Source organism: Cebidichthys violaceus, unplaced genomic scaffold (assembly GCF_023349555.1).
Source record: "Cebidichthys violaceus isolate CVI_PGR_0920_01 unplaced genomic scaffold, fCebVio1.0.p SCAF_13, whole genome shotgun sequence".
NCBI lineage: Eukaryota > Metazoa > Chordata > Actinopteri > Perciformes > Stichaeidae > Cebidichthys > Cebidichthys violaceus.
In genome coordinates, this window is record NW_027176296.1 from 12196701 (window position 1) to 12224588 (window position 27888).

At 42.2% G+C, this 27888-nt stretch overlaps 2 protein-coding genes across 2 annotated transcripts; both read right to left on the reverse strand.

The window, feature by feature from the left end:
- Positions 1 to 952: 952 nt before the first annotated feature.
- b4galt6 (UDP-Gal:betaGlcNAc beta 1,4- galactosyltransferase, polypeptide 6) lies at positions 953 to 18974 on the reverse strand. Its single transcript, XM_068707772.1, has 9 exons — positions 18199 to 18974; positions 13633 to 13749; positions 11944 to 12057; positions 11444 to 11568; positions 11143 to 11259; positions 10509 to 10696; positions 10301 to 10423; positions 8155 to 8256; positions 953 to 7080 (listed from the first exon to the last, which is right to left on the reverse strand). The coding sequence occupies exons 1-9, from the start codon at positions 18311 to 18313 to the stop codon at positions 6933 to 6935; spliced, it is 1149 nt and encodes a 382-aa protein (XP_068563873.1). The 5' UTR covers positions 18314 to 18974; the 3' UTR covers positions 953 to 6932.
- Positions 18975 to 20364: 1390 nt separating this feature from the next.
- On the reverse strand, positions 20365 to 27688 carry ttr (transthyretin (prealbumin, amyloidosis type I)). The gene is made up of 4 exons (XM_068707773.1): positions 27553 to 27688; positions 24784 to 24923; positions 24554 to 24689; positions 20365 to 20678 (listed from the first exon to the last, which is right to left on the reverse strand). The coding sequence occupies exons 1-4, from the start codon at positions 27622 to 27624 to the stop codon at positions 20571 to 20573; spliced, it is 456 nt and encodes a 151-aa protein (XP_068563874.1). The 5' UTR covers positions 27625 to 27688; the 3' UTR covers positions 20365 to 20570.
- Positions 27689 to 27888: the final 200 nt, after the last annotated feature.

Genomic DNA, 27888 nt, shown 5'->3' on the forward strand with positions numbered 1-27888 from the left:
GCTGCGGTACGATTTGTCTCTGATTCATGTTTCCACACATCATTGCAGTTTGAATGAGAGAGTTGGTTTGTAGAATAGAACACTGGTAGAGTTTGTAGAAGGCCACATTACACCATCTGCCTCCTCATCCTTTACATGTCAGCAGCTGCAACCGTCAGTCCTTCTGACAAACTATGGTCATCATTCCTAGAACCTGCCCTGTTCTTGGTGAAAGATATCCATCACCTGACCACATCCAACATTTTGATCCATGCTCCATCAGTACATGTTAGGAAAGGCACTGGGGAAGCAAATGTTATTTTTCCACTTTATGTTTTATATTGTTCCATTTACATTTCCAGTGATTGAAGTGTTATCTTTACTGTTCTTTTTGGTAGCTTTAACTTTTTACAGCCTTATCTTCAAACTAGATTAGAAGTTTATAAAACAGGATTGAGATCTATCTGACCACTGAACACACTCTGTTACTGACCACAGCTACGCCTTGTTTGATGTGATTCAGTTGGTTTAGCTCTGCTGCTTGTATTTCGGTGTAATTTCAGCAACACTATTTGGATAGTCTGCCTACAAAGTGTAACATTTCATCAGCTTATTAGCAGAACTTTGGAGATGTTTGACAGATTCTATATAGAATGCAACAATTCATGAACATAACCTATCAGAATGATTGTTGAACTTGACCAGTAGTTCAAAATAATTGGTTTAAAATCTACAAAGCCAAACAGTTGAATTGTTGAACCTCAAGTTATACATTGATGAAATGTTACAAATACTCTATCCAAATAAAGTGGTACTGATCATGTCTTATGCTTGTTATTTTATATGAAACTTTTAATGCTGCGGTTTTGGCCAGAAAAATAAAAACCAAGTAAATGTAATTTACTTCCACCGAAAGTGATGTCATGTGAAACGTGTCGTAAGCAAGAAGCAAAGAAATGAGACAAACATCACGTCTGTTTTCCAGAATATGGCAATGAAGTGTTTATTCGGTCTTCTGTTGACAAAGAAAAAGAACTTTACAAAGTAACAATTCAACACCAGACTCAAACTGTTTTTATACTGTCTGTTACCAAAGACTGAAGGAATCTGACAATGGAGCCAACCAGGGGGGGGGGGGGGGGGAATGCTACATTAACATGTTAACAGGGTTGGCTCAGTGTGGAGCTTCCTTCTTCAACACAGAATGTTGACGTGGAATGAGCCGATGAGGACGTACAGAGGATCAGAGAACACATGGCACACATCCATCATCAGGACTGATGTGTCACACAGCCAGAGTTCGGGGGGGGGGGGGGAGAATTAATTTAGCTTGTCCTTATTTTAGTTCATATAAAGCACTCAGGACACATGTCTCTGGCTTTGAGTTCAGCCACCATAACAGTTTACAACACCGATGCTGCCATTTATGGAGTAACAGTGGAGCCCAACGGATACTGATGAATAAATGTGATAATATATCAACATCTTTCTCCAACACAGAAGTGAGGTGGAGGGTTCAATACTGACCTTGGAAATAATAGTTTGACAATAACAAAATTCTTAGCAGGAGCTTAACTTACTGGAAATGTTTTCTGGAGCTTTCAGCCACACCTCATGGTCTTCATCAATGGATGTTTTTTGTTCAGTTGCAATGATTATTTAGAGCCGGTTACAAAAACTTGTTGATCAATACTAATTTTACATAAACAAATTTGTTTGTGACAGAAATACGTTAGAGTGGGACACTCAACAGCTAAACACTTGTCAGCACTCTCTGGCGACCAACCAAAGCAAAGGCAATGTGTTGAAGTAATATCTGAAACATTTTGGGACAACTCAGTCTTGGGTTCTCACCCAAAAGGTCAGTTGGTAGCTGTTCTGAAGCTTTTCAGCTGCATCACATGATCTTCCTCAGCAGATGCCCTGTTGTTGCGAATACTAAATGTTTAAAGATGTATTTTAAAAGACTTGACTGAAAAGTTGAGATGGAGAGACTGCTGCGGAAGATTTGATTTAAACCCAAAAGCTACAGAGTGCTGTGCATTGTTTTTGCCAAGTTCTTCAAACACATCTTCGGCATTTCTATGACTCAAGTTCTAGTTACTGTATACATCGATACCGTATCAGATGATTTATTGGCTCTACTTTCATCACTTTGTTAAACAAACCATTTTGCAGATGGAGGCCACAGAGCTCCCAGTGTGAACACCTTGTGATTAATATTTTATACAGAGATTCTTAAACAAACTAGAGCACATTGTTCTCCAACTACCGGCACGCTCGCCAATACTGATAGCGGCATACGTCGATTTATCAGTCAAGTTGTACTAATTAACATTTTTGAGAGTCAAAAAAACAACAAAAAACATCATACAATGTCGTAATAATGAACGTGATGAAAAACACTGGAACCCGTCTGATCACCAACATGGACGTCATGCAGTAACCGCAGCGCTGCTCAGAGACAAAGCGGCTGCCTGCCTGCTCCGGTCATCATGCACATGGAGACCAGATGGAAGTCACATTGTGTGTGTGTGTGTGTGTGTGTGTGTGTGTGTGTGTGTGTGTGTGTGTGTGTGTGTGTGTGTGTGTGTGTGTGTGTGTGTGTGTGTGTGTGTGTGTGTGTGTGTGTGGGCTGGGCCATGCAGATTGAAGGCTACAGGAGAAGACGGTGGATTAAGCCTCAAAGCTTCAACAGGTTGTGCTTGAACTTGTTGACGATAGAAGGAGATGTGCTTGTGTTCATTATCATTTTGTTTTTTTGGAGGACAGTGACATTCGGTTCGTATTCAATTTATTTTTGTGAAATGAGATGAAACCTCAGCTCCATCTATGGTAGAGCCGTACGCATCACAGGATGTGTTGGATTCTCGTTTCACACTCTGTCTGACTTGATATGACTTCTATGACGGGGACAAAACATCTGTTCAGTCAATATGTAAAGTGAAAAGAAAGAGGAAAAAAAAGAAAGAAAAAGAACTCAAGGCACAAACAAATACTGCAACATGGAATACAGTTGTGTTAAGGGCTCTCACATACTTTAGATAGTCGTGAAGAAAAGGGGATGCAGAGACGGGTGGAGTCAACCGACCTCCCTCCTCCTGGCCAAGGACAAACACCAACTATTAAGAAAACTGATCCGAGACACCGTTTAGCACTCGTCTTCTGGACCGGAGCTTTGTCTTCAGCCAACCAAACGGGATACCAAGCGGATCAATTAGACAACGCTGACCCCGTCGTCACACCATGTAACACCTTTGGAAAACACTCGTTGGGAAACACTCGTCTCATTCGGAAGCTTTTTTTTTTGCAATTGCCGTAACAGAAAAAATTGGTACTGACCAGCTGTGCTGAACCATAAGCACATTGTCTGCTTTATGCCAAGTTTGGAATTCTAAAAGACTTTTAGCAAATAACTACACACCTTTAAATACATTAGACACATCATTCAAAGCTAAAAGCCTGCGTGTTGTTTGCTTAACACTGCCATTGAAATACAACACTATTATCAATCGCCTGCACCCAGAATGCACCTGTGAAAAACATGTGTAACCAATTAGATCACTTACAGATCAGTGCTTGAACACTAGAACTCAGGCGTGCTCTTTGGTGGGAGAGTTAGAAAACGTCACTGTGTGATGCAGAGTATTGAGAATAAATGCATTGACTGCATGTGTTCTCATACGTGTTCTCATACGTGTTCTCATGTGTGTTCTCATACGTGTTCTCATGTGTTCTCATATGTGTTCTCATACGTGTTCTCATACGTGTTCTATGTTCACAGCATGCTACTAATGAAAAGGCCGAAGACGCGTCTGTGTGAAGAGTTGAGATGTTGCACAAATATTTAATATAGTTTTGAATGACGCGTTTGATTTTGAAAGAGATGCACGACATGGTGTGTGTGTTTGTTCGTAGAGTTTTGACAATAAGTGTTTTTTTTGTTTCAAATTATGTTTCAGCAGTTGCAAAAACAAAACAAAAAAACAAACAAAAAACTATGAACAGAGAGAAGAAAGTGAAAGCTCAACAACGTGTGAAATAAACCTTCTGGCCTCATGGACTACTGCTTTGGTTGTTGGGAGGAAAACTCCACCAGTTTCACATAAACTGTCCCAGTCTGGATCCACAGGGACACTCCAGCTTACTGCTGCACAGTCAGATCACAGCCACTCACCTATGAACAGCATATGCTAACATGTGGCGCTAAGCTAAGAAAAGGGACCCATCTGCTCAACCAACACCCCAGTCCTCCAGTCAGGAAGTAGCAGGGCTAAACGTCAGACCGACAGTGACTACGAAGAGTTAAAGCTCTGTTGTGATGGGAGGTCTTCAACTCTGTAAACACATACAGGTTGCTATGACGATCGCTGCTGAGGTCAGGATGCATCCAGCTTGGCCTGAAGACGGCTGTGCTGACAGACATGTAATGCTTTAAAACTGGAGAAAATAAAGAAAGAAAAACACGACTGGCCATTTCTTACCTGAAACCTTCATCTTACTGATCCATCCACTGTCAACTAAATCTCATCAGCGGCCTCATAAAATGTGTTGGACCAGTGTTGAGGCAGAATGCTTGGTCAACCACAGCGCTGCAACCCAAATAGAAAATTAAATCAGGGCTGAAACTAACTAACTAACTAACTTCATTGATTGGTCGATGCAATTGGAATTTTCCAGAATCCAATGTGACGTCTTCAAGTCGCTCGTTTTGTCTGACCAACATCCCAGAAGATGGTCACTGTGCTATCACAACAATAGAGAGTCACAGGAAAAACAGTTTTCTTCAAGTAGTGAAGGTAGTAACACAGGGCGAGCAACTGATCGACAGATGGTCATTTTTTGGAAGTATTCCTTTAAACTAATCCATTATCAAATTAGTCTCAGATTAACTTTCAAATTGTTTCATCTCTGAAAAGAAGCGGCATCATCCACCTGCTGCCTTGCTCTTTAAAAATGTATGTTTAGCAATAAAGTTCAGACCTAACCAAGGAGTAACATTTAGTAGCTACTCTAGATTTTCAATCATGTCACATGATCTTCATCAGCAGCCAGGTTTTGCCCAGTTTTAGATCTGCTATCTATCCATCTATAACTCCACAGCAACGGAGGCAAACTCCATCTGTTGATGAAGACCATGTGATATGATCAAAAGCTCCAGAACAGCTAATAAATGGACCTCATGGAGCCTTAAAAAAACAAAAACACGGGTCCCTGCAGCAGTCACACGGAGACCCTGTAGTTCTGAGGTTCTTACATGTCTTTGGTCACCAACGCCTCACAGTGAAATGAAGGACCACAGCTTGGCACAGTGTATAGGGGCCTCTAATGGAGCAAGCAACAGGATGAAACGGTGTGACAGAAGATACGGTCTGGTTGTGACTCCAACATTGTCCACACTACTACTCATTGTCAAATTCAAAAGCTAGAGGTGTCAACAGTGAACACCAGAACATCTGGTCAAAAATAATCTGCCTACACGTCTCTCTCTATCTTTACAGTGCTCAAAGCTTGAAGAAAATTAAACTTTTCACAGCGCGTGCCATTCAAGAACAGCAGTTCTCTCATTCTGGCCCTTCTGAAAATAATAACACTACAGTCCAGACACACAGCATCCAGCCCAACCCCATGCTTCAGCGCATGGTACAGTACAATGAACAGCTTTATCACATAATCCAGCACTAAATCATCAGAATAAAAAAAAGATCTAAAAGTAAAAACACATCGGAGACAAAAAGAAAACATACACTCTCACATGAGCGTCGGCCACGCCTCCCTCCTCCGGAGGAGCAGCTCTACTCTTTTCACACAGTGCACCTCAAAAGAAGAAAAAAAAGCACAACAAAGGCAAAATGAAGAATATACACATCTCTAACTGATGAAATAACTTATGTTTGAAAAGAACTAAATCTGGTAAACAAAAATAAATTAAGGCATGCAAAAGATAATGTCAAATCTTAAGATTTGGATATTTCTGTTTTTTTAAGCCAAACATCCTATATTGTTAGAAGATCTTCCTGTTAGGAAGAAACCACTCACTCTTATTAAATCCTTAGAACAAAGGTAGCTGCCAAAATAAAATTCAAACCCACTGGAATATCACTGTAATACGCCCGAGCATTTAAAGGCCCATATTTACATATTTGTGTTCTGTGTTCGAGCTTTTACGAGGCCGATATTTACATACATGTTCATGCGGATTCAGCAGCAGTGCAGCGAGAAACAAGCAGCGAACACTTGAGTGACATGGACAGGAGTGCTCCTTCGAACATCCCGAATCAAGAGAAAATAAATACCACGTATCAAAAAAATAATGAAAAAAAACGATAAATGTACATCACAAACATTAACGTCACTCTCGCTCAGATCCCTCCTGTTAAAAAAAAAAAGGAATACTGTGGCCTGACAAAATGATATGTATAAAACAAAGGATAGTAGAAAGTCTGTTGGCTTGTAAGGTGACGGTGATACATCAGAAGTGAAGCGGTGCGGCGCCGAGCAGAGGGAGCTGTGGTTCTGCCACGTTAAGGCTTAGCAGCAAACATCAGAGCTGAGACGCTGCTGCTCCCTCCAACCTCAACCAACTCATGTCAACTTGTAGTAGTTAAGCCGGCACGGACAAAAAGACATGCAGCAACTCACCCATCGCGTTCACACACACACACACACACACACACACACACACACACACACACACACACACACACACACACACACACACACACACACACACACACACACACACACACACACACACACACACACACACACACACTTCACGTTGAGAGACTTGCCACCGCCTCTTTGTTTTTCCTCTTTTTTTTCCTCCTCGGGTTGGATTTTCATCTTTTTTCCCCCTCTCTAAGGTTTCTTGGCAGCATTTGGTGGTGCGCCTCTTCACCCCTCCCTCTCTTCTCGTCCACCGGGAGCTGGGGGTGTGGAGGAGGGGCAGTTCAGTAGTCTGCGATGGGGGCGAGCTCGGGGCTCAGGTCCACCGTGATGTTCTTATAGAGGCTGCTGAGGGACGTGTGGGGGCTGTAATGGAGGTTGTTGAGGCCGTCCAAGTGTTGCCGCTCTTTGGAGTACCTCAGCAGTTTATACCTGCAGACACAGTCACACATCAATGGTGTCCACTCCGTATGCCCCGCCCCTGCTGTCCTACAGGACGGACACTGGGGCTTCTGTCTGTTCTTACAGATTTACGTCTTCAGGAATAACCAATGGGCTTGGAGCTCACAAACAAGTATCATTAAAAACTAAATGGCTCAACGCTCACTGTAGTTTTGATCGCCCCAACAAGAGGAAATAGTGCATTTGTTGGGGACTATTTTCATTAGTGGATTAACACACATTAGGTGTTCTAGCACATATTTGTGGCGGCAAGTAGCGCTCAGATGCCAGAGTTTGATTCATAAGCTCACTGTGTGGAAGAGATCAGGCTCGACTTAAACATGGCTTTCCTAACTTTGTCAAACTAAATGTAACAAATAAATGCATAGATAGAAATGTGTTGTTATTTAATAAAATAGTAAAAGAAAATGAAAAAAGAAAATAGGATAGTATCCGATTACAGATGGACCTATTCACTGAACCAGCTATTTGAGTCAGTATCGGTGCATCTCTAGATGTGAGGCCAAACTCAATATGAATGGAGCTCTATGGCACAGAGGAAGAAGAGACGTCAGGCTGTAGTATTGATAGGTCTTTTCATTGATTTCATTTCAAAAAGAAGAAATATCACCTACTTTAAGGGCAAATCACATATATGCTACACTCCTGTGAATCTAAAGTAAGTTCCATTTATTCACTGAAAGAAGTAACAATACTTTTTGAGAAAAAACAATAAACGAGAACAAGCACTGGAGCCAGTAGTGAAGTTAGATGAAAAGAATTTGGCGTAAGGTGGACACGCGACACTCAGTTCAGCATTCATTTGAATGAACACGCAAACAGTGCTCTGTGCAAAGGTGGGGGCGGGCCCTCAGCGCTCTGTGGAATGAGTCCAGCATGTGGTCTGCAGCCGTTCACTTTTGCTGCTGGATACATTAACATTACAACATAACTCCTCTTCCCTCCCCAGGCGTAAACAAGCGGCCGCTGCACTAGTAGCTCAAATGAAAGACTCTTTAGAACAGAGACCTCATTTAAGATCGGAGACAAAAAAAGCGCTCTTACCTCCCGAGGAACTGCACCTCTCCTCTGTGGTGGTGAGGAATGGACTTGTACTTGCCGATCTCTCCCTCTGGTCGCGTGACATTCAGACCAGCATAGTGAACCCTGAGGAGAACCAGCATAGGACCAGTATGAGTCAACCCATTGTGTTTCAGTTTGTCTACCAACAATCTGCTGATGGAAACATGATGAAGATCTACTTGCAGGTAGTTCTTACAGTCACGGACCACTACGGCAGTAGCAAAATACCAGACTAGTACTAGTAGTACTAAATCACTGAACTGATACTAAATGTGGGGAGAAGATGAACCTCAAAATGTTGGGCCAAATATTTATCAAGAGTGTCAGAGCAGGAAATCCTTCGGTCCAAAACCTCCCAGAGTGACACTTTATCCTACTTTTAGGACTACAATGCACTTGATCACCTTTCCTAACAAACTGTAGGGAACCCCTCACATCTGCACTGATATCTCTCAGAGTGTTGACCTGTTGTGAGCTGCAGGAGAGGGGGGGGGGGGGGGGGGGGGGGGGGTCAGACAGAAGAACTCAGGAGAGACGTTTTTGGAACACATACTGAGGTAAAGGGTTTTAAAAGATCCTTTGACAAAAACAGAATCATTATTGAGGCAGAACCAGCATTCGTCATGACACCGAGATCCAGATTTCTCGTTCAAACTGGGATTCTTACAGTTGTTGTGCTTTGGTAGCCATGTCACCAACACTATGAACCAGGAACAAACCACAACAAGGAAGCCAGGACCAGCCAGAAGCAAACTCATCTCCATTTATTTTACTGAGACAAAAGAAACAAACATCTATGATTCATTAGCCATTTTTTCAATTCAACTGTAAAGTGAATTTTTTGCAAACTATTCAAATATGGCACAAAAGAGACAAGAGATGAGTTGAGGCTCTAGGCCGACATAAGACTGTAATCCACCAGTAAACAGAGTAGAAGTAGTAGAGGTTGTGAACCAGAAACAAAACAAGTCTCCTTGGTCATCTGACCGTCTACGAGAGAGAGGTCTTCAGAATGAGTTTTAACTGCTCAAGTTGTAATTGTTCTTTCATGTCTAGTGTTGGTCATGTTGCTTGCTGTATGGAAGCAAGTTATGGGAATAACCGGCAAAACCACTTCAAGCTAAAAACCTTTTTGTGCAATTTAGAAAGTTTATATCAAATGTTGTTTCCATATGGCTTTTCTACTTCAAAATGTGCATAAGAATACGTTGATGGAAACACGTCTATTGTCTACTTACTATATCTACAGCGGGGAAAACAATAGAATCACTTGTAAACACTGGGGGGGGGGGGGGGGGGGGGTTGTCTAATCACTATTGTGCAGACACCTTCAGTAGGTTACCATGGACACCACAGTAAGTCATCTGCTGGTGTACTACACTCACAAACAGAATAGAACATGCAACGTGTCTCGACACTGGACCCCACAACCCTTCCATCTTTAAAAGACTGCTCCACAGACTCAGCATTACCCTCCTAGGACCATGTTGGACTGGAATGTGAAACACAGATCAGAGAGAAACCAGTGCATCAGAAGGTAAACAGCAGCAGACACAGTAAAGACTCTTTATACTATTATGTTCTGTAAGTCCATCAATGCAGAATCGCCTGCATCACGATGGATCTTAGAATCAAGAAATGACCTCATCTCTAGTGAGCTCACTTCTTTTTAACTCCCCACATTCAGAATTTATTACTTTTCAATCTTGTAGTCTTCAGACTCAAGTGACATCACTCGAGGACATTTATCAGGCTTCACAGTGTCCTTTATACGACTTTTCTCCCCATATATGCAGTAGTTCACCAGAACACCTGGAAACACACACCGATGGGGAAAAAACAGTTTCCCTTTAATCTTCAAAAAGCTCAGCTCCACCATGGTCTTTGTTCATCCTCCTGGCCACGGCCACCATAATCTTTCAATAATAACAATAAGAGTATAATACTATTTAATAATGACACATTTCTGTCTGAGGAGAGCATGCTTCAAGCCCATTGTCAGGTCACTTGTTGAACATCAAGAGGAGACAAAGCTGCTGTCTGCACAGCTGTATGTGAAACCCCTCCTTCCTCAATGGCTGAGTGACTCAATGAAGGGTTCTGGTTACTTTCTCTTTAGTACACTCACCTGTTCCACAAGTCATCATCCTCTCCTCCCCAGCCCCAGAATGCATTGGGAAAGCCATTGATCTTGCGGAACTGCTCCACAGTGAGTCCGCTCACACCACCAAAGAACTCGCTGTATGGAAGACTGGAAAGAACACAGAAATGGATCATATATACATATATACACACATATATATTGTACACATTCTCAACACTGATGACACACTCACATGTACATGTATTTGTCCAGCTTGGCAGCGAAGTGGCGTGGCATCTGACCACAGCCGTAGTAGTTTCGGTCGTTCTCAGGGATGTGGTCCACGTCATGGAAGACCAAGCAGTCCCAGTCCAAGTCCTTCATGGCCTCCAGGAACCCCACGTTGAACAGCATGGCTCTGTTGAAGGGCTGGCTCCCACTCTAAAAACACACACACACACACACACACACACACACACACACACACACACACACACACACACACACACACACACACACACACACACACACACACACACACACACACACACACACACACACACACACACACAGTCAATCAGCCTGATACTTTGATGTCATGTATTTGTATGTGTCAGGGACCTCCTTCACAATCCACACAGCCCGAGAACAGTTTCATTCAGCTAAATGTTAGACTTGTATATGGTAGAAGTGAGGAAACTTCTTGACGTGGACAATTCTGCATCGATGCAGTGACGGAATATAATTGGGAGTTTGGTTTCATTTCACAGACTTCACTGTGTTTTTCTCTCATTTACTGCCACGCTGCATTCTCTCGTCTATGTTGGTGTTTCCTCGAGTGCGCACACACCAACCAACACACCCACACACACACACGCACACAGTACCTGTTCGATGACGTAGAAGGCAAACTGCAGCCGCTGTCTCTGCAGCATGGGGATGAGGTGTTGGAAGAGGATGGGCAGATGTTCATGGCGGTTTCTAAACGGAATCAGGAAGGCCACCTACAGGACCAACATGAGAGTAAGAATCCACCCAGACTGGACCCACTAAATCCATCTGGTTTCTAGGTTTGGTTGTTTCTCCAGAAGAATGTATTCTGCATAACTGACATAATACTTGATATACATTACATATGATTGTACTTTTGTTTACAGGATACATAATTAGTAGACTGCATGAACCCACCTTCCAACGAGGTCTGCAGTCCTTTGGTTTCCAATGGCCTCCTAAGTCAATGTCAAAAAACTTGGAAAACTTCAGTTCTATCTCCTCCATAGGGATCTCTGTCATGTTCACTTCCATAAGGCCCTCTGTGGAGAGAGTGTTTGGTGAGGGAGAGATTATTCCACCGATACATCAACATTACAGAACTCATAAGAAGCACTGCACAGGAAAACACAACGCTGTCACAAGAAAAGACTCATTGGCTTTGCATGTTTAATGAGCCACTTTTTGCTTGTGCAAGTGTCTGCACTTCGCAAAATAAATCGGAATCAGCAGGTCTGACTTAAAAAAAACAAAACAACAATCAGAATTGGACAACAAATTAGCGCGTCTTTACTTTTCAGCAGCCAAACTAGTATCCGGGAGTTTCCTTCCCACCCTGAGCATCACATAAGAGCTAAATGGCCTGCTGTGTGAATATGTGAATGGCCCCTCTGAGACAACACTTTGTCTCTACTCACTCATAGAAGGTAATCGCTGTGGGCAGGCCAGGTTCTGGGCGTAGGTGAAGTTCTCAGGGAGGTACGTGGTTGGCTGCACCAGGTATTCACTGGAGTTACTGCCGTCTGGATAGTCTGTGGCAAAAAGCACCAACGTCAGGTAGAACACTTCAAACCACACCATCTACATCAAATGATAGAGCTCAACTTGTTGGTCATTATCACCACATGTATCAGTTCCAAAATACTTCTCTGTAGATGTTGGGAATATTACCCATATTTTCATGGAGTTTTAGCACACAATCACATAATTCAGAGGTGAAAAGGTACAGATTTGACACAGGTCTACTTGTACTTAAATATTTCCATTTGATACTACTTCATACATCTACACTCCTGGGAAAAACTGTGTACTTTTTACTGGCTACATTTATCTTTTAGCTATTATTACTGGTTCATTTAGCAGGATGAGAGCTCCACGACAGCAAGGCCGTCAAATGAACTCAACCACAGCCTGTCCTCACCAGTCACCACCTCCTCTGCTGCTGAGACTCTGCTCCTCTCCACACGTCACACTAAAGCTAGTGATTTACATGCAGCTGCTTTATTATACCATCTATTGACCTGCTCCCATTATATGGTGTTTATTACAGCAGAAGTTATTTTCTTTTTTCCAGAGGATATACAGGAGTTCTGTCCTACGGTATCACAAATACTACTACTGGTCAGCTAGTGGTTTACAGTATTGAGATACTTCCATCTACCCTCGATCCGATTGGTCAAGTCTTGCCTATTGTCAACAAATCGTCAAATCATGCTTCTTTTTAAATAAATAATTGATCCCCCTGTGTTTAACCTTGATGTTATTTATAGAAAAACTGTAAAAAGAACCACATTGTTGCCTGAGATACCTGTGACTATCTCTTAGCTGTTGTTTCAGGACAGCTCTTGGTTGTGTGTCGGGTGTTTTGTAGATGAGGCACTTAATGTAGTACTAAATCACAGAAGGATAACCGGCTTGCTTTTTGTGGTTGTACATATAACTTTCAGGCATAATTCCATTACTTCCATTTTAGTAATACACAGACAGAGAGAGAAAGAGAGAGTAAGAGCCCTGCAAGCCTCAAACAGCTGTTTCTATGCTCCTCCCCCTGCTGATTTTGACAGATTACAAATTACAGTCATTTAGCAGACGCTTTTATCCAAAGCGGCTTACAATTCAGATTCTATCACATATCACATTTCTACACCGTAGGCACAGCTACGGGAGCAATTTTGGTGGTTCGATCCCCGGCTCCGCTAGTTAACCACCGATCCTCTGATTGAAGGATGGCCCTGCTCTCCACTTAGCCACAGTTGCCCCCATAAATTGCCCATTCATAAATTCAAAACATATTCAGCACTCGATTGATAAATGTAGTCTTTGATTTTGAAACGGTAGCAAATGATGTTGTTATTTAGCCTTTCTGAGGCCGTCCAGTAAATTTGTGAAGCGCAACTTAGTCTACATGGTGGTTTATTCACACACACAATAAGGAGATATTTATACCAAGATAGGCAATATATCATGATTTATTGGGAGAAAGCAGGCAGTTCTATGTAGAATCAGACAGCCCAGCTTCTTAGATGGAATTGTAGTAGTGGACTACCCAGGGTCACTCTTATTTAACCCAACCCCCCTATAGTAAGAAGCGATTGTGTGCGACTTACCCGTCCCGTTGAGCGTACTGTTCTTGTTGGTGTACAATCGAATCATCTGGCCGATGGTCCTCACATTGTCCCTCAACATGATGCCCTGAGCCTGCACCATGAAGAAGTACGTGTTGGCTGACAGAAAGACAGGGAAAAGAAGATGGGCATTGGTTTGACTCATCGCATTAAATACACTCCAGTACATTAGCTTAGCGTAGCACCGTAGACACGGCTGTTACATGGCCTCACTTATTGTAGAACATGACTTATCATGTACAGGTTTACTGTTTCAGTCACAACAGCTAATTCATCTGCAGCTAGAAACACTGAATGTCATTCAACATTAATCAACAGTTAAATAAATATTAGAAGTTTAATGCTGTTTAACGTGATAGGTGCGCTGACTTTCAAATATGACATATTGTAACAGTAACTATCTCAGTTGTCTAGAGAACATCCACTTCATGACTCAGAGCAGCGCCACAATCTGTTTTCTACTTTTTGACCCTACACATTTACTGGAATTTAAGTCTCTTCAATATGATGATACTTTCAAAATGTTTGCAGTCAGTCAAAGTAAGAAGGATGGGAAGAATTCAGTGGTGTACGGTCTAGGCTTTAACACCGATCCTGTTGGGTTGGGTTCAGATGAACTCAGGTTAATATGGTTCATGTGAGCAGCTGTGAAAGCTGTCAATCGAACTCTGGGGCGAACTTAACTAAAACAAACTACTCGATTTTTTTATAATGACTATTTGAAAATCATGACCCATCTATCGTTTACCTGGGTCCATCTCAACAAATGCCCACACTCAACCATAATCCTTTGCATTTTGGTTCATTTTCTGTGTTTGGTTCCACACCAGAGTATGATTACTGTTCACAACTGCCCCAACGAACCACGCCAGAGTTTGATTAAAACAGATTAAACGTTGGCTTGTGAAAGCGCCCTTAGTGACGCCTGTTCTTCTCCTACAATGACAAGTCAAAATGTCTGCTGTGGGTAAAGCATATCACACCCACCCACCCACCCACACCCCCAGGCTATGCATCAGTGTTGTGCTGATAGCTGATGTTCAAAGCCATCACAAATAGCCAACACCTTTGCAAAAGTCAAGATGATATATGGCTTAATTTTCCAATGATGCATCAAATTATCATTATTTGTATAGCTTTGGCAATACAAATAATGAGAGATATATATATATATATATATATATATATATATATATATATATATCTCATTATTTGTATAGCTTTGGCAATACAAATAATGAGAGATATATATATATATATATATATATATATATATATATATATATATATATATATAGATAGATAGATAGATAGATAGATAGATAGATAGATAGATAGATAGATAGATAGATAGATAGATAGATAGATAGATAGATATAGATATATATAGATATAGATAGATATATCTGGGCTCGTGAGTATAATGAAGAGCTTTTTTTTTTTTAAACGAGTGACAAACTGTTAAAACAGCTTCAACATTATGATCCTGAACATTTACATTTCAGGATATATCTCTGTCTGTCTGTCTGTCTGTCTGTCTGTCTGTCTATCTGCTCATTGATTTGTCACTACAATAGTCCAACACACCCACAGAGTTTAAGGGGATAGCTACCACGGTACAGGGGAGCGTATCTCTGGAGGGCAACACATTTACACCCTGCCACAGTGTACATCATCATAACCCTAGTGTCAGTATTCCTATTGGCCAGTGCACCAGTTTCAGTGTGAACGAGTCAACAGGAGCATGTTTGGGGCTGATAAGCGCCCTATCACAGAGCAGCCAGGCGGTCTCTGCTGGGGAGCAGGTGACAGGGTTCAGAGCAAAACAGGCCCAACAGCAGAGGATGCTGCTCTGTTCAGCCCGACAGACAATCAGCTGGTGAACATAGTACAAATGTTTACTTCAACAATCCCTGACACCAAAACAGCAACATCCTCGGTTCAGGATTTTAAAAAAAAGACAAAAGAAAAGAAGGCTAAACTGCTTTTTAAGATAAATTTGTCCCTCCTCTATATGTGCTGCCAGGCTAACACACTTATCAATATGTGCTCAGCTCCCCAACTGCACACATGCTTGAGAAGTCACAATTACTCACAGGGAAGGCAGAACAAGCAAAGCAGAACAAGCAAAGCATGAAATGACCGTCCTGAGTTCTCAAACGTAATCCTCGGCAGGATGTTGAATGGAGCGAGGAGCACATAGCATATTACTTATATGCACCATGCAGAGCAGTCAGCGACATGCTGGAGGCTACAGCACATTCAGAGTTCTGCAACAAGCTAGCATTCAGAGAGAACGCATTCACACCACCTGCTGTTTCACACACAGCTCGGGCTGAAGAGTTTCCTGTACGTGCATCTACACCATACATAGCTACAGCAATGAACTGCGGCTATTTTAAAACCACGTGCAAAGTGCAGATGTGTGACAACGAAAACCCCAGAACAAACCGTCTGAGCAACATGTTGGGCCAGCCCGAGACTTCAGCTCCAGTGCTCTCCACATTCATTATGCTGCTCCTCTCAGACATTCAGTCTGTATGTCTCTACATTACACCGAGCGGCAATAAGACAGCACGGACGTTGTCAATATTTCATATCTGTGGAGGCATGGGTTCCCGTCAAGCTAACTTCATCTTTTCAACTTTGAAAAAAGCTACAACCTGTGGCCTCTGCGGCAAAAGCCACGGCTAAAATGTCAATTCTTAAAAAAGGCAGGGTTGGTAATCTTCTTCAAAACTTTTTTGTTGGAATTCTCGTAACATGGCGTCAGAAATCAATGAATCAAATCCTGTGAGTACGAACAGCAGCCATGATGCTCGTTTACGCTTAGAATGATCATTTTGGGGGAGTGGCTTCAGAGGAAGGGGCGGGCCATCAGTATTGCCAACTTGGCCGCATTCTTGCTAGATTTAGCGACTTTTGGAGCTAGTGCTGCTAGCTCCTTTCATTGTATAAGAGTTAGCAACACTGGGCTGGGTTTGTCTGTTGGATGATTTTTTAAATCTAGCGTACTCTTGCTAGTTTCTCAAGGATACCAACCCTACTATAAGTTAAGTTCATACACAAAATAACTGTCTTTGTGAGATCTTTATTTCAGTAGCATGTTGAATATGTTGCCATATAAGTAATTGGCAGTGAGTATTACAAGACTTAAATACATAAGGGTAGTTTCACTACTTCCACCTTTGGTAATAAACACCAATACAATTCTGCCTTACATGTGGAGGTTCAAATCACATAAACACCGGAGATTTACTTTACTTACTTTGTCTAAAGCAATTCAACAAAAAGAAGCCAAAATATAACACCTCATTCACACCAACTAATAGTCTAACTGTAGAACACAAAGCCTTCCCGCCTCATCTCCGTACAATCATACTGCTGGTGCTCTGACTAACATAAGTCTTCAGTGAATTCTCTCAGATCTGCCTTTCCTCACAAGCATGATGACCACTGATCGCCAGTAAAAGCCTGCATCATCAGCATAGAATTCCTGTCCACACACACACACACACACACACACACACACACACACACACACAACCACTTCCCTCCAGCATGTGACCACCACAGAAAAATAACCTAGTAAAATGTAAAATCAACAAAAAGCGATGCACACAACAACAAGTACACAGGAACCTGCCCAGCCCAGAGTACCACTCCAGCATCCGCTTTCATGACAAAGAGGATGTAAGCATTCACACCAGTAGATGGTTATTCCTCAATATTATTTATGGCAGAGCATTTATGGCAGAGCAACATCAGGGATGCAATGTATTACTATACTGGATGATTATATTGCTCTATCAGGAATGGAGTCTTGCCAATCATATCACATTATAGAGTTCACTTACATACAACCAGTGTAACAAGACATTTAGTAAAAATCTGAATATATAAAAATAAACAATGAGGCAGGATGAGCAGAGTTCAGTGTCTCATATTAGTTATAATATTTTATCAGATCATTCTTCACGACAAAGTCCTGTAAAAACCGTCCCATGCGGTAAAAGCTGACTCGTTTTAAATAGAAACACAACACTGGACACATCTGGAGACGGTGAATACTGGGACACATGTTGACATACTCTGACCAGTAGACCTGCAAAGCCCAGTCATGGACCTGTCCGACCTGCCGTGTCGCTGTGTGGAGGTCGCCCGGCTACAACCCTGACATTAACAGCTCATTCATTCACAAGTCAGCTGTGCAACGCCAGTGAAAGCGTACCATATCCAGAAATCCTACACACAGTGACTATATTTAGATAATACTTCTATCCACCTGCCAGTGTGAGACGGATTTTGTTTAAAAAAAAAAAAAAAAAAAAAAAAAAAAAAAACACGTCGCAAATTAGCTAGCTAGCTGAACACCATGGCTCAGTGGACCTTACAGCTGTGGGCTAGTTAGCCTATTAGCTCATTTAATTAGCGGTAGCATGCACTGTGACAGCAGCCAGAGCGTGTTGAGCTGCGGATGATAATCCCGACATAATCCCATTAACTGTCGCCTCGTGAGGCGATTAGTGTAAACCTCCGTTAACTAACCTATTCCAGGAGCCACATAGATGAAGTAGAGACAAGTGGTGGACATGGAGAAGAAGAAGATGAAGGCCAGGAACGATCGGTTGGACATTCGCAGCAGCCGCCTCCAGTTCACCATTTTGGCTTAGGCCTGCTTCTCCTTCACCGATATGAATCCCATAAAATACTTTTTGGAGTTTAAAAAAGTCCTCGAATTGATAGACGACAGTGTCACAGGTGTGGGCATGGGACAAATGTGCACCGTGAAAGCCCAGAGATGCAGCGCGGAGAAGGCGAACGCTGGCGGTGCTAGCTGGCCTGCTTTCCCCTGCCAAGAAATTTCCAGATGGAAAAAGCAGGCCTGTAACGTTAATATCAGGCAACTGAGAGCCTCGTGGAGCACCACCGGTCGGGCATGCTGGAACCGTTATTCTACGTTGTTTGGGAGTTCAGCGGCAATATTACTTAAGAAGACTCATGGCAGTCTTCCATGCTCACGGTGTCGCCAGCGCAGCTTTTCTCGCTAGCACCGAAGGTTGGTCATTGAGAGGGGGCAGCACCGCTCTGCCTTCACCCACACAGGCTACTGTCGGCCGGTGCGATGTTTCCAACACAGTCGGCGCACTACTTCGTCAGACGGCGAACACAGTCCATTTCCAGTCATGCCACCGGGAGTCTGCACGCTGCTTCCGCACGATTGTTGCATTCAAAAGGCATAAGTGCAGGACAATATGCGAGGAATAAACTCAATAAAAGAGAGGGCAGGTCCGCCTCCTTTTCATTTTTCTGCTGGCACTGCAGAGACCGTTTCCGGTGGGCGTAACAACCCTCCTCTCCGCGTCGCCATGGAAACTTGTGTGCGGTGCGGCTGAGTGTCTTCCCTCTCCTCCTCTATTTAGCGCCTTTTCCCAACCATATATCCAAGTGCAAAATTTCAACTAAAACTTAAAATAGGAGAGGTCAAACTGACGCATACAATTAAATAGAGTATTATTTATACTAGACTATTATTAATGTATTTACTTTAGGCTACCAGGGGGAGAAAACAGACCCCACCAATGGCAGGGAAAAGTTCAGCAGTAACAGTTTTCAAGTGGTCCCTGAAGACACATCTTAACATTTGGTTTGCAAGCATTATAATATATTTTACAGTCCCAGATGCTCACAAGGGAGCCACAATCTCAACTACAGCGGTGCCTGCTGATATTTTTCAGTGGGGTGAAAATCTTGGGGTGGCACATCAAAACCAAAAGCCATGACTGAATTTCAGGAATTCTATTCCTTATAGGTTACACTGGCTGAACTATGTCAGTATGAGAGACCAGGAATCACACACTGATATATGTTGGTTTATTACTTTACAGTTTATGTTGCTAATTAGACTACCAGTACACTTAACATTTTGAGTCCACAACAATTCTGTTTTAATGTGTTAGGTGATTCATTGTCCTTCACATATGCTTGTTGGCCATTTCCTGAAAAAGACAAATATGCAGCTTTGATTTGAAGGAGTACATCAATTGTAAGGACCAAGACAATTACTGGGAACAAGCTTCCTCAAGTAGACGTAGACATGCATGCGGTTTATTCACGTGGCTGTTTCTGGGTAATTTTACATAGAGACATGAAATGCTTACTTTTTGTCCTCGCTGTGTCAAAACCGGCTCTCGACAGGAGTTGAATTTGATTTGTCTGCAGATTTGTGAGGTGTGCGTGCGTGTCAGCTTCCATTGCAGCTGCCTCGGAACCCGGACCTTTGCATTCACTGCCCTATCAGGAGGCAGCAATCAGAGGCTGCGGTCGTCGAATAAATTTAAAGAATCACTCTTGTCTTTTCCTAACAACTTTTCCTTGAACTCAATGGAAGACGTCATATGGTCAAGGAGAGATGTGAAGGAGGAGTCATAAGAACTCGTGCTAAGAGAATCCCACTGCACTTATGCAGATGGATGTTTTTTATTTGTTTTTTTTAGCAAGGAATAGTGGGACGGCATTATCTCCTTTCATATTGTAAAAGATGGTCCAGTGTACCCTATGTTACAGGAGATAAGGAACGATTCACTGAAGCACCTCGCCTTAGCATTTAGAGAAGCCGACCAGCTCTTATCATGGCTGCAACTCCAGTTGGGAATCTTCCTCAGCAAAAAACACTTTTTTTGTCAGCCACGATATAAAACACCAGCCTGGTAATGAAGGAACATGTCACCCAGTGCACATCGGTGAGTCACACTGATTGTGTTTTTAATAGAGCTCTACGGCACAGAGGAAGAAGAGATGTCAGGCTGTAATTCACACACAATACTTGTTAGCAGATACATTTACTGTTGGTTATGGATCAGCACATGGGATTTGTTGAAAAGAACAGGTGATCTCCAGCAGTCACGGTGTGGTGTGGTTCACTGGTGTGCATCCATGGCCACGGCTGTGGTGGTGTAGGAGTACGGACTGAGCAACAGGGCCAAGGTGTAGTGACGGTGGCCTTCAGCGTGGGCCTCGAACACCACCTGCACACACACACACACACACACACACACACACACACACACACACACACACACACACACACACACACACACACAACCACATGGGTCAGAACACCCAGCACACACACGACGCCACAGGAACAATGACCTATACAGTGGAGGGTAAAGTCATGAAAAAACAAATGCTATTAATTTTAACCTTCAAAGTCATGCTTTCCATGTTTGACAACACCCACCTCAAAATGCATCCATGTCTGAAGCTTTACAGATCCAATATGTTTCAAACTTTGATGCAACACATGCTAACAAGCAAAGCAGACAGCTTTTAGTTTGTCTGCCACAAACTGAATGCGGATAATGTGACGTATGAATCAAAGTGAATGAAGAAGAGAAAGAAGCTACTAGAATCTAGTAGCTTCTTTCTCTTCTAGTAACTAGATGATGATAACAGAGGACTTTTGGCCACTCTGTTCTGGGAACTGTTACCCCACACTGCAGATAAACAGCAGAATAGCACATGCACACAAATGTAAATACTGTTGCTTTTCTGACTACAGCACAGACCTGATGTGCTGCTTCCAGATAACATCCGATAACAGAAGATAAGCCATTACTCCACACAGGTTCAAACCCCCGCCTCCTCTCTCACATCCACCGAACTTTTTCAAACCCCCGTATGTATGAACAATCGAGTGCAACACTATGTCTTTTAGGTGAGACTCTGACGCACGCCTTTCCACTCCGCCTTCCTGTTATTTTATTCATCCTTTATTTAACCACAAAGGTCCCAATGAGATACAATATCTCTTCTGCTAAAGAGTCCAAGATGGGCAGCAAGTAAAACGTTTCATATACGGGTACAAACAGGGACAGATAACATGACGATGAAAACATACAGGAACAACACTGTTCTGTAAAAACAGATTTGAAAATATTTTAAACATGTACAGAGAGAGGGTAGAGATTATAAATCATTGCATGCCTTGCAGCTCGTTCCAAGCGTGCAGGGCGTGAAAGTAAAAGGCAGATTTACCATGCAGCTCTGTTCAGGTGATTAATATTAAAAGTAATATCTTGGTAAACTGGATATGTAATGCTATAATTGACCCAGTGATGCTTTTGCAACAGCAATTGACAAATGGTTTTGTCTCTGTAAACACAGTGAAGTCCATTTCATAGGTTTCAATGATGTGTATGGAAGCTTGCACCAGTTACAAACCACAAAGTCAGCATGATAGAATACATGCCTTTTTTTTTTCTAAAGAGATTAAGATGCATGCATTAAAATTACATCATCATAGTCTAACACTGACAACAAGGTACTTTGGACTATTCTGTTTCTAGCAGCCTTTTTTTTAAAAGGTTATCGATCTGGACATCAAAGGTCAACATGTCATCAACCCAGATGCCAAGTTGTTTGTAAGAGGCATAGATGAGTGACATCAGGTTTAAGACCGTACAATGAGTGGGTGATGAATGGGGACGTGTTAAAGTCATATATAAATGTTGCATATAAAATAACAACTAAAACCACTTTTGATTTCTGACGTGGCCAGACGGCACGTCGAAAGAGGTCAGACTTGTTCTGATCGAGTATACCCAGGCCCTTTTTCTCAGGAAGTAAGGCACGCAAAGTGTGAAAGACAAAATATTTTTTTTGCTATTGCATTCATGGAAATGTGGAATACATGTTATTCAATTTAGTTGTATTGTTGCAAGCAAACCCATTACATGAGTCAAATTAATTAAGTCTCTTTTTTTTCTTACATTTTTGGTACAACTAATGTAAGTCTTTCTGTGTGTCAGTCTGTCTGTCAGTACCTCTTTCTGCTTGTCTTTCTGTGTGTCTGTCAGTTTGTGTGTCTGTTTGCGTGTCTGTCTATCTCTGCATATGTGTCTTTGTTTCTGTTTGTGTGCGCCTTTCTTTTTCTCTCTTTGTCAGTCTGATTGTCTGACTGTGTGTTTGTCTGTCAATGTGTGTCAGTTGGTTTGTATTCATGTCTTCCTGTGTGTCTGTCTGCCTGTCTGTCCATTTGATACTGATTCTAATGGTCCACACATGTAGTCATGAGCAGTGGTGGGCCGTCAGTGCCAGGAAAGCCTTCTCTGCTGGCCTTAACAGAATCACAAAATTATAGCTATTTAATAATTTAATAATTTTTCACAAATACACTACATGTATTCTAATTATTTTTCCATTAGCTTATTTTCTCATTGCACAGCTAGAGTCTTCCTCAGTTGCTCTGCTTCCAGCCTGCAGTGCTGCTTCCAGTGCAGCTTGTTTTAAGTAGAGCTCTTATCTAATCAGATTTCACCTCTATGTCTCTAGGTAAGAAGAGAGACCCGAGGCCTGCTGGATACCCTTTGCAGATTAAAATATATGGGGACGATATTATTGATTGTCATACTGTTCGACCAATCCGATCTTTAGTTTGACATGTTGGGCGTACTTTTTGATGTGCCAGAGCTACCGAGGTAGTCTACAAGTATGTCAGCGTTAACGTGCGGCTGGCTCAGCAATAACGTGCGGCGTGATTGATCAGTGGGCTAGCGTGACTGTTGTGACGCTGTAACAGCTAGCAGAACTTTGTATTGTAGTAACAGTGCAAGTTGAAAGATATGTAAGAAGTTATGACATTCACATGACATTTTTTGCATTTTGCTTGCTGTAGATTCTTAGTTTTTTATACCTAGCTTTGTTTTTTTAACACTCAATGGCTGAAGGAGGAGAAACGGATTTCTCAAGAAGGACATTTCCAGAAAAACTGGACATCGTAAGAAAGGGTCGGCAAACCCTAGCTAGCAGCTCTGACCCAGCCAGGAAAAGGATTTGTACGAACGATATTCCTGGCTGACAGTGTTGGAGAAGCGTTGCACATTTTATGGCTGGGAATGCGTTTTATTTGCAACTGAGCGTCTTGGTGTTTGGAGCTAACCAAGGCAGCGACAAGACACCATAGCACGACAGGACACTTACAAGCTACGGTACTTTTGAAAACTTTTGCTGAGACCCAAGTTGATCTACAACTCAACAAACACGTTCGCAGGAGGACCTCTGACTGGAGCGGAACCGCACCGATGTTCTGTACAACCGCGGTATTAAACTCTTTGTAATCAAAGAGAGGAGGATATACTTTGTCTTTAAGTGAACAGCAGCTTTGGTAAGTGAAGTGCTTTTGTTTTTTTTACATCTGCAGTAGCATTACTACTGTGTTCATTTGTCTATGGTGTCGTTTTTATGACTCGTGCTCTTTAGTGCGTGGATGAATGCGTGTTTTAGCGCTGCAGTGTTTCTGGATTGATTTGTCATGCTTTGTTGTCATATAAATATATGTGACTGGTTCTTGTGAGTTTGTTCTCGTCATTGTGTTAATTACTTTGATTTTGACTATATGCATTGTCCTTTAATGACGAAGCATCCCGTCATGCGCGGGGTTAGGTTTGGACATTTAATTGTCTGTTTGGGCAGAGACATGAGGCACATAGTGAAAAAGTCCTATCTCTAAAGAGGGGATGAACCCTCATGAAGGGCTCCCTTTGGCTCATCTCAAACAAATCCTCCAAACAAGTCCTCCAGCGAGTTGTGGCTTTCGGTTGAGGACTATTTCCACGACCTCAGCAGCAGAAAGATACAACCATAAGTTTTTGCTGCGTTTGGCAGCCAAGAGGCTGCTGCTTGTGCCTCTAGTAAAAGAAATGGTAAAAATGGGCTGTACTTGTATTTCTGTCTTCCGACTACTCAAAATGAGGAATAACTTTTTCGTAAGATATCATACGAACCATTGTATGAGGACACATTGTAGCTCTGACAGCAGGATATACAATAGGCTGGATGGGGTCTTATATAATCTTCACATCGTAGTGACGTGGAGTTGTATGGACTGGTTCATACTCACATCAGCTACTTCATGGAATGGTGTGCTCCCCTCATTCTTCCAGTAGGTTTTGGTATCAAAGTCCACACGATACACGCCTGCTGGGAACTGCTGTTCTGTGATGAGATCATGGACCTCTCCGGTGGCATCTGTCACTCTGCAGTGGGAAACGGGGACATCTGTCTGCATGGTTTGTACATATTAAACGGATCATGAGAAGAGATATGAGCTCTGATTCATACTGTGCATACCCAGTAGCGATCTGTGTCCATCCCCCATCAGCAGTCCTCTGAGACACCTTGAGTGTCACTGATCCGGCTGGAGTCCCTTTCACGGCATCCAGGACTTTCACCATCAGAGGACTCTTGGTGTCTGAGCCCCCATGTTTGTCCTGCAGCACAGACACAAGCCAGGGCGACATCTCATTATCTGTTCCTCTTCGTCACGCATCCACATGTTATTACCAGGGCTGATTCAATGTATATTCATATATATATATATATATATATATACAGTGTGTATATATATATATTCTTATATGACTGTGATGTAGTGTCTCCCATACATTGGACTTTAAAGTTACTACAAGAAGTTACTTTAATTTAATGTTGATTTTGGTGCTCCCTGTGGACAGTTTTTTGGAGCACCAGAGTCCCTTTAGATTTAGAAAACCTTTCATTTTACTGCAGCAGGGTCTGACAGTCTGTCCCGTTCAGTTCTGGTTCTCTTGTGCCTCCCTTCTCGCCGGAGCAGGAGCCGGATCTTGTCTTTCCCTTCTGGAGGCCCAGATGGAGTCTGAGCTGAAGGAGTTTCTTACTAACCTACATTATTGCACATGAATTGGACCCGGTGGCACTGATGACAAGCAAGCTCAAGCCAAAAGCAGACTATATGGCTTTCAAAGTGGTCAGATTGCTGTACTGTTCACACGGCACAATTTGCTGTATTGTAATCAGGAGTCTTGAAGTTGTTGTGGTTTTCACTCTACATGACTGAGGTGATGAGGGTCACACACTACAGGATCCTTTATCTGGAATCCACAATGGGGTCTCCAAACTATGTTTTATCAGGAAAAGTGACATGGGTGCAGCCATGCTTGTTGATGTTGTCATTGGAACACATGTTTGTATAATAACCTGTTTCTACATGTCTTTACTATTCATCCTATGTAGATCACTAACTGTTTTATGTGGGTGTTGGATGTTCATGCAAACATCCAACACCCTAGGTGTAACAACAACAACGATAACATAATCATATTTTTTCAGTTTAGCTAGTTTGTGCTTAGCGTCACTTGTCGATGTTGACAAGCGTGTTTGGTTATTAGCAAGTATAAAAACAAAATCATTGATATCAATACAAATATTCATATCAATAGGATTAATATATATATATATATATATATATATATATATATATATATATATATATTAACAGACACGGGGCACCACCCTGGGATCAGTGACTAATAACCAATTTGTAGATAAAGCCTCAAAATTGGTGCATATAAAAAAAAAATCAAGCATATTGGAGTTTCTACTGGCCCAAAGCTGACGTGGCTCCAACCCACGTCAGCTTTGGGCCAATAGAAACTCCAATGGCGCAATTGGTCCCCATCTTGAAGTATGAACTTTGTAATGATAGGCTACAGCACAATTTTAAAATGTATAGAAAATTGTTTCCTATAGCCTATACTACATCAGCATAACATCAGTTATGGCTATTTGTTTTGGTGTGTCAGGCCACCCCTATGAAAAGTTTCTGCGGGCGCCACTGAGCTGGAGCCTTCTCATACACATTCAGTCCAAGCCTCTTTGGTTCATCAACACTCTATAAATATTCAATTTAAAGCAATAGCATTCCGCTTCAGGTTGAGCTCTTTAAATGCCGTTTCATTTAGCATTGTTTATTTGGGTCAGTGAGTTGAACATAATCATTCTGCAGAGCTGTTATCTCTTGTGTTTACAGTGCAGTGGGAGATGAACAGAGCAGCATGTACATTACGAGAGTGAACCAGGTGCAGGCAGATCACTGAACCGATTCTTGCTCCACCAATTAATTTGATCTACTGGCCTGCGCTGTGTGTTCATCAAAGTTTCTCTTTTAGCAGTTCAGTCAGTAATACTCATCGTGTTAGTGTTGGTACCAGCCGAGACAGCGTACTATTATGATAAAACGTGGTCCTGGTGTCACCTACTGTTGCAGGAACTACCACAGAAGAAGTTCTGAGTTTGTTGCCATATGTCTCTTTGTCTGTGAACATTTGTTTTCACCATGATCACAACTAAGAAGCAGTCACCAAACTTCACAGGTGTGTTAAGATCAAATTGAAGGCAGAATTTGAAGATGTGTGTGTGGTCTGAGAAAGGGTACCAGAAGTAGGAGGGTAGGAACTTTACGCCAATGGCCCGATTTGACATAAGTTCTTAATGTTCTCTAGTTAAAATTGTAGTCATTTGTTACCTGTGCTGTGTTCTTGTACATCATATTTAGAAACTCTAGGTCCATAATAATCTTAAGAATGAGGAGGTAGAGCTGAGGAACAATGGTGGGAAATATTAAATACTAACACACTATTAATGGAGCTCTAGTTTCCTTACTCACATTGTGTTATGATGATCAAGCCTTGTCTAATATTCCTACAGGAACTTGGGGAGTATGTGTGGGGGGGATCAGGACTTTACAGTGCCCTTCAAAGAGGATCATGTCAAATCAGGGTTGAAACTTGTCTATCTGATGAAAACTTCATAATATTTTACAATAATTACGCTCAAATACTCAACCTGTTGTCAGAAGATAATATGTTTTTCTTGCATCTCATACTAAAACCCACAAACTGTGGCATCAGCTTCTCTTATTTGAATTCTGTTGGCAGAATTAGACTGATTTACAGTGGTAACAAATATTTAAAATCTATTCAGACTGAATATGAGACCCAAGAATGCCATTTCCTTAAAATGTACTGCATTTATAATCATTAATAACCCCATTATTGGACGCAGACACACAGACACACTGACCGTGGGGGTGGGCAGGGTGTTGCAGAGCAGCAATGTGGAGGCCAGGAGCAGACAGCGCAGTGGTTGAAGCATTGTCGACTGGTGACAGACGGACAGACGGACGCACAGAAATCACTGGTGCTCACACTTCAGGCTGTCTCAGGCCCTTTATAACTGCAGCTGTCCTCCCCCTCCCTGTACCCCCCCCTCTTACCCACCCTGCTGCCAGCTCTGTGGACCACGTCAATACCTGGACAATGAATAACTCAGACCAAATCTGTTTAAAATCCCCTGTTTTTAAAAATAAATCTATGGGAAATTTCTGTAAAATCATAATCTGAAAAGTGGCAGTAACTG

Bases quoted from the DNA above. Each gene is read 5' to 3' on its own strand.
- b4galt6 (XM_068707772.1), bottom strand. From the start codon at position 18,313: ATGGTGAACTGGAGGCGGCTGCTGCGAATGTCCAACCGATCGTTCCTG. The intron at 10,697-11,142 runs GTACTGTGTGCG...GTGTGTTTTTAG, and splicing joins CCTTCTACGTCATCGAACAG to AGTGGGAGCCAGCCCTTCAA. The intron at 8,257-10,300 runs GTGAGTGTACTA...GGTTCTCCTCAG, and splicing joins GATGATGACTTGTGGAACAG to GGTTCACTATGCTGGTCTGA.
- ttr (XM_068707773.1), bottom strand. From the start codon at position 27,624: ATGCTTCAACCACTGCGCTGTCTGCTCCTGGCCTCCACATTGCTGCTC. The intron at 24,924-27,552 runs GTCAGTGTGTCT...TCTGTGCTGCAG, and splicing joins ACACCCTGCCCACCCCCACG to GACAAACATGGGGGCTCAGA. The intron at 24,690-24,783 runs GTATGCACAGTA...TTCCCACTGCAG, and splicing joins TGGACACAGATCGCTACTGG to AGTGACAGATGCCACCGGAG.